The following is a 7,432-nucleotide window of genomic DNA, read 5'->3' as shown; positions in this document are numbered from 1 at the left end:
ATGAACGTCGGCACATGGCAGCAACCTCTCTTTGAAAGATTGTAAAACTGCATTGAAATACGCAGTAGTATACCATTTATGAATCTACAACCATGTTTCCAAGCTTCATATTATTTAGTTCACATCGTCATTTCCACGTTGTCCACCCCAGATCCGAAGCACAGCGAGACCCCCAGTCCAGCAGAACAGCCCAGCGGACCACCAGCAGCCACATCCCGTTCCCAGGCCCGCAGGCTGCAGAGACTGCAGATCTCTGTGGCTGCCGTCGTGCCCCCAGCACCGAGCGCCCCTGCTGGCCACATTCAGCCTCACACTGCTGGGACTGGAGAGGAGGCCCAGAGGTTCCCCCCCCCCCCCCTGGGACCATCGCCAGCTGAGTCTGGCGATGCCTCAGGTATGTGCTGGGCGAGGGGGGGGGGGGTGATGCTGTTGACCCCCTGCTTCCGACTCCACAGGGAGAGCTGTGGAATGGGAGTTTTGATTCATTTCATCATCTTCATGTCATCTCTGATAAAACATGATATGTAACGTCTATGCCAGTGCCTCATTTTGTAAAGACTGTAAAAACTGTAGCTTTTAGGTCTTTTTCACAAAATACGGAAAATGCGATTGTTTGCTCTGTGGAATAATTGCAATGGGAAGTAGTTACTAAGTCAGTAAAAAGTGATGAATTGTTGTTAACAAGGTATATTCAATACATGGAACATTAATTGATGTTAATGTGTTATTACCAAATGTATATTCTAAGTCTTTCATCTCTATGTGACTGTTGCATTTCTCAGCCAGTTAATTTCCATTGTGTTTGCAGCCTAGCATCAGTGGGATGGAGCCACCCTTTGGGGACGCATTCGAGAACTATTCATTTGCTGACCAAGCCCTGACCAGTACTGACCTGCTCAGCAGCAGCTCTGACCCCGACTTCATGTATGAACTGGTGAGTACACATGCACGTAGACACGTAGTGTGAGATCTGGAACGCACAAACCATGCGCTAGGCTAGCCTATATCATGTCCACAGTGAACACATAAAAACCAAGCACTAGGCTAGCTTATATGATGTCCAGTGAAAACTCGTATCTTGTGACCACAATTTCCATGCCCAATCTTCACGGGACATCTTAACAAAAAAGCGACATCTTGAAACACAACATTCTTTCTTATTTTGTGTTTTCTGATCAGATCCTTGTATTGCAACACACGTCAGCTTCCACCACTAACAGCCACACCTGCAGTTACATGGAGTTTACCAGTAGAGGTGCTGTTTAGATCCAGGCTGTTTAGATTCTCTTCTCGACCTTTCCACAAACTAGAAACAGAGGCACACTAGATGGTGGTGATTGAAATGGTTCAAGGAGCAGATGCTTGGAGGAGAGTGGGTTACTGGTTGTAACCTTAATATGTGTGTGAGTCTATAATACACCTGGCATCATGCATTATGCATTTCAAATCATAAGCAAGTGCCAACACATTTTGGATAATATCTTCTTAGTTATTGGTATATGAGCAATAAATAACATCACACCTTTCCTCGCGCCCTGGTACAAAGCCTGTTGCGTGATGTGTTGCCTGGCGCCGTGCAGCGCTCTCCTATAGGAGACAGACCACCTACACTATGTGGGTGTTGGGCTGGGACACACAGGGCAAGGGTCCCTGTGATCTGATGTGTTGTTCCTGCTCTCGCCTGGAGGATTTTATATTCACTCATATCATCTAACTGTAATAACCCTAGATGTGTTGAACATATGCCCAGTGACCTGAGGTCTTGTGTACTGTACATATGATTGTCTCATCTTCTTCAGTGGTTTCATCCCAGTTTAGGTAGCACCTCACAATAGTAACACAGAACTTCAGGGTTTGAATAGCTATTTACACATTTGGGGCACTATTAATGTTTGATTTTGGGTATGTCATTTTTAGGCAAGAAACCAATTCATTGCTTTGTTTAATCCACGTTTTTTTTGGATTAGAAAGTCCTGTCTATGAACCGTTTCATGGAGTCTACATCCGTATCAGGATACAAAGGAATGATGAAAGCCTGTCTTTGTCATTTGGCCGTAGTGGCACACCAACATACAGAGACGGTCTCCAGCCTGGCTCTGCCGTAAGCTAAACGCTGTCTCCTCTCCTCAGGACCGTGACATGGGCCCACGGCAGAGCCCCCGCGGGGAGGGAGGGGCCGGGCTGGCCGAGGGCTGCACAGAGCACATGAGTGGCATGGGAGGGGAGTGTGAGGCGGTCTGCAGCGGATCGGCCTTCGAGCAATGGGACTCGTACTGGGAAGACCTGACCAGGTGCGTGCTCACACACACACACACACACACACACACACACACACACACACACACACACACACACACACACACACACACACACACACACACACACACACACACACACACACACACACACACACACACACACACACACACACACACACACACACACACACACACACACACCTGTCTTTGTTTTAATGCAAAAAAATTCAAAAACGGTTCCAAATTGCCCTAAAGAATTTCAGGGCAATCTGTACAAGTGTCGTGCTGCGGGGGACCTCATGTTGTCTCTGTCTGGTAGATACACACGGCTGGCTAGCTGTGACATCTGGGGCACCAAAGAGGTGGACTTCCTGGGTCTGGACGACTTCTCCAGCCCCTACCAGGACGAGGAGGTGATCGGCCGCACGCCGACCCTGGCCCAGCTCAACAGTGAGGACTCTCAGCCGGTCGGCGAGGTGCTCTACCCCTCCACCGAGCTGCTGCCGCCCGGCCCCCCGCCCCAGTCTCTGTTGCCCCCGCCCCCTGGCCACAAGAGGCCCCCGGGCTTCAGCCCCGGCCCGGGGCACCCCGCCGCGCGGCCCTCGCCCGCTCCTCCGTTGTCGCTGTCCCGTGCCTTCGGAGGCCCGCTGCCCGATTTCCCCGAGGGCTCCCAGAAGGCGACCTGGCCGGTGGCCTCCAGCACGGAGACCATGGCTAAGACCCAGAGGCCGCTGACGCTCACCCAGGACCACGTCCACGCTCAGTTCAAGACCAAGGCCAGCCACCAGGCCATGATGGTGGCCCCGCCTTCTCACGGTTCGCTCTTCGTACGGAAGGCCAAGGTCCGCGTGAGCGCCGCCCACCAAACGCAGACGGACGTCCTCCACCGGCACCCAGAGGTCAAGGGGTCGGACGTCCCCCTGCCCCTCTCCCAGCCTCCAGAGGAGATGGCCTCCACCTCAGGCAGCAGCCCGGGCGCCGGCGCGGCGGCGGCGTGCGCTCCTCTCCGCGGAGGCAGGGAGGGGCCGGGGAGGAGGGAGCCGCCCGCTGCCTCGGTAGGGAGGTCTGCGGCCGCGGCCCCCAAGACCGAGGCCCCGGAGAGCCACGCCCAGGGGATCCACGCCCAAGGGCCGGGGCCCGTGGGCCTGGTGTGCGCCAGCGTCCCCATGGATGAGGAGAGCGCCGAGAAGAGCAAGGAGGAGGAACACAACTACTCCCTGTTCCTGACCCAGGCCAGACTGGCCGGCAGGGCCCCCCCCCTCCCGGAGGGGGAGGGGGGGGAAGAGGAGGAGGAGGAGGAGGAGGAGGAAGAGGAGGAGGAGGAGGAGGAAGAGGAGGAGGAGGAGGAGGAGGAGGAAGACGGGGAGGCGGCGGCGGAGGAGGAAGAAGAGGAGGAGGAGGAGGGAGAGGGGCTAGAGCTGGACGACGAAGACCACGACGAGGGGTTCGGCAGCGAGCATGAGCTTTCCGAGAACGAAGAAGAGGAGGAGGAGGAGGAGGAAGAGGACGACGACTACGAAGCCGACAAGGATGACGACATGAGCGACGCCTTCTCTGAACCAGGTAGCTGACATGAATCTCTTTGCCTCCAGGTAGACATTCTGCACCATTCAAACCTGAACCAAACACCAATTGTTCCCCCCCCCCCGCTGCCCCTCTGTGCCCCCAGGCTACGACATGGAGCTGGTGGAGGACATCAAAGGCCTGACGGCGGGCGTGTCCAGTCGCAAGCGAGGGAAGCGCCGCTACTTCTGGGAGTACAGCGAGCAGCTCACCCCCTCCAAGCAGGAGCGCATGCTGAAGCCGTCCGAGTGGGACCGCCACACGCTGCCCAGCAACCTGTACCAGAAGAACGGGCCACTGCACGGTGAGTCCTCCCTGATCACCGGCACCACGCTCCACTCTGGTGGAGTCTGACCTATGGTTCATCTGTAGCAGTTGTTACATGAATAAAGTTGGGATTTGAATTTTTAAATTTTATTTGGAATCCATTTCGAGTGAGTCTTCAGTTTTATCGTACGGTCCCAAACAGTCATGGCCATTTTTTTCCGATCAAATGCACACGGACATAGATACACCGTGAAGCACCGCCTTACTGAGGTGAGGCTGAAGCTAAGGTCCAGCCTGTTTCCCGCCCCCTAGGAAAGTACAAGCTGAAGAAGTCCCGGCGTACGGACGTGGAGGACCTGACTCCCAACCCCCGCAAGCTGCTGACCATCGGCACCGAGCTCCGCAAGCTGAACAAGGTGATCAGCGACCTGACCCCGGTGAGCGAGCTGCCCCTCACCGCCCGGCCCCGCTCCGCAAGGAGAAGAACAAGCTGGCCTCCAGGTACGTGGCTCCACACGCCCAGCTCGTATGGTACAGTGCTAGGGCGTTGTACCAGGGCTTGTTCTGCATTGTACGCCATGTTCTCGGTTCAGGTTATGGGTTTGTGACTCTGTTATAAAAAGTGAACTTGGATCACCAAGAAATTGTGCTTTATCCCCTGGTTGACACGGTAACATAGCATGAGCCCATTTTCTCTTAACGAGAATGTCAAAGGAACTTAATTGTACCCCCCTCTTTGCTTAAAATGTCAGATCTGATGCACATACTTGTATATTTGTATGCGTTTGTATGGATGGAAGGGTGCACTGTACTGAATGTATTGCATTGTATTGTCACTATCTCCTTCTATCGCGTTTTCCTGAAACACAGCTCCACTCTGCTAACAAGTGCCATGGTGTGTTCCTGTGTATGTTCCTGTGTGTATCTCATGTGTGTATCTCCTGTGTTTGTTTGTGTGTTTGGGTGTGTTCATGGTGTGTATTTCCTGTGTTTGTTCATGAGTGTATTTCTTGCATGTGTGTGTTCCTGTGTGTATCTCATGTGTGTATATCATGTGTGTGTGTTCATGTGTGTGTGTGTGTGTGTGTGTGTGTGTGTGTGTGTGTGTGTGTGTGGTGTGTGTGTGTGTGTGTGTGTGTGTGTGTGTGTGTGATGTGTGTGGTGTGTGTGTGTGTGTGTGTGGTGTCTCCAGAGCGTGCCGGCTGAAGAAGAAGGCCAGTATGAAGCTAATAAGGTCAAGCTGTGGGGCTGAGCACGGAGTACGGTACGTTACCATGCAGCGCCAACACCACACTACAGCAATAGACCGCATGCTCAGAATATACCGAGATCATCCCTGAATGAGTGACTGACCTTTACTGAAAGATTGTAACGTGTGTATATGGATAGATAGACAGATATTCACTAATTAATTTAATCAATGAAACACGGGATGCTGTGTGTGTGTGTTGTGACGTGTTTGGCCATGTGACCTGTAGACCGGCTGCTGTTCGTGATCAATGCCATCAAGGAGGAAATTGTGACACGCGTGAAGGACTGCTCCCCCCAGGCCACCGACATGGCCGACACCCTGGACCGGCTGGTCCAGGAGACGCTCGGGTGAGTCCTTGGGGACGTGGTGGTGTGTGAAGACACTCCAGCCACCTCCATAGTATGTGGTGCAGGCTGCTGGCTCTAGCCGTCATGTGCGGGTCACCGGTCAGACGGACCATGTCCATCACGCGCTGTGAGAGGTGTCGGTTGAGTTGACTGCACCTGGCTCTGTATGAGGCTATTTCAATTTTTAGACCTGTCACTCACAGGAGCATGAATGAAAAGGGTTAGGGAGGGAGGGAGCAGAGAGAGGGAGAGAGAGAGAGAGGGAGGGAGGGAGCAGAGAGGGAGAGGGAGCAGGGAGGGAGGAAGGAGGGGGGATGGAACAGAGGGAGGGAGAGGAGGGAGGGAGCAGAGAGGGAGGGAGGAGGGAGGGAGCAGAGAGAGAGAGGAGGGAGGGAGCAGAAAGGGCGGGAGGGGAGGGAGGAGAGATGAAGGGAGGAGAGAGGGAGGGGATGTTCTTTGGGTTGTTTGGATTAAAAAGCTTGCTCTCTTCTGCTCTCTCTATCCCTAAAGCTTTGGGATCTTACCTGGAGAACTTTGTAATTGATTAAATATGAAACAGGAATTGAACGTGATGTAAATGTATTGGCACTAAATGAATCAATCAAAGTCAGTTTGTTTTATACAGTAGGTAGCAGAGAAGGCACCAGTGGATGGACCGTGTGTTGCTGTGCTAGACGGTATGGGGCAAAGCCTATAATAACCCTGATGTCCTTCTCCTGGTCCTTTGCAGTGTCCCTCCCCGTGGCCGGGCAGACCTCGGACTTTGTGAACAGATCTTGGAGAACACGGACAGGGGGACCCCACGGGGGGCCTGGTGGGCCTGCGGGTTCCCACCTACCGGAGCTAGACCTCGGAGGGGGTCCGGTCCACGGATAGGAGTGGCCAGTTACCACCGTACTATGTCACTGTAACTATGTCCTCCTGCATGCCCCTCCCCACTAGAACACCACAAACACACACACACCACACACAAGCGCGTCCCTTCCCTTGTGTGTATGGATGTGTGCTTGCCGTGCACGCCTACCCTCTGTCCCCGCCGTCCGCGGCGGGGCCGCAGAGAGACCATGTCCTCATCTCACCACCGAACGACGAGCCCGCGGGGGATTATGTGTGTGGAGCCAATGACATTGCTGATCTGTGGTGGCTGTGTTTAGCGTAGCGGCGCGTCTGGGTCGGCGAGGGCTCAGCTCTCTGGGTCATAGCGTTAAGTCATGTGGGACTAGGAAGTTGGCCGCTGAGGTCATCGTAACCGTGATTCACCTTGGAGACGGCTCTATATTTAACCACGTCAACACCAACGGGCCCCGGGGTCTGTACAACACTGGTTTGTGCAGCAAATGCTGAAGGATTTGTAATGTATGTGACCTTGCTTCAATGTATGATTATGAAGTTACCAACAGAGCACTGCTCTTCTACTCTTAGAGAGCCCATCAAGCATCCACCCCCGTACCGTTTTAAGAGCCGTCCTTTCAATAGAAAGAAGTGGGAGCGAAGGTGAACAGGAGCCGGCGCTGACCAGGAGCTCTGGTTTGAATCGCCATTGAGGAGCAGACAGCCAGGGGCGCTAGAGGTGAATGGTGCTCTCCTCTGGAACCCTCCACTTCCCCTTTTGTTGTAAGAAGTGACCAGACTCACCGTCTGGTTCATACTGGTGTTTGATCCCAGTTCTATTCATTGTGCCTTGTTTGTGTGTGTGTGTGTGTGCGTATGTGTTTGTTGTGTGTGTGTGCGCGCATATGTGTGTG

At 53.7% G+C, this 7,432-nt stretch overlaps 1 protein-coding gene across 1 annotated transcript; it reads left to right on the top strand.

Moving 5' to 3' along the window:
- LOC311371147 (CREB3 regulatory factor-like) lies at positions 1 to 5,687 on the top strand (the record flags this gene model as incomplete). The annotated part of the gene is made up of 8 exons (XM_084489362.1): positions 1 to 6; positions 152 to 394; positions 809 to 934; positions 2,131 to 2,291; positions 2,578 to 3,821; positions 3,928 to 4,125; positions 4,401 to 4,589; positions 5,567 to 5,687. Coding segments are annotated over 8 exons (2,288 nt in total), but the record flags the coding sequence as incomplete, so codon positions are not given.
- Positions 5,688 to 7,432: the final 1,745 nt, after the last annotated feature.

This window comes from Micromesistius poutassou (assembly GCF_964030765.1).
Source record: "Micromesistius poutassou genome assembly, contig: SCAFFOLD_4695, whole genome shotgun sequence".
Classification (NCBI taxonomy): domain Eukaryota; kingdom Metazoa; phylum Chordata; class Actinopteri; order Gadiformes; family Gadidae; genus Micromesistius; species Micromesistius poutassou.
Note: the sequence above shows the minus strand (reverse complement) of the source record. Positions and strands in the feature narration are given on the sequence as shown.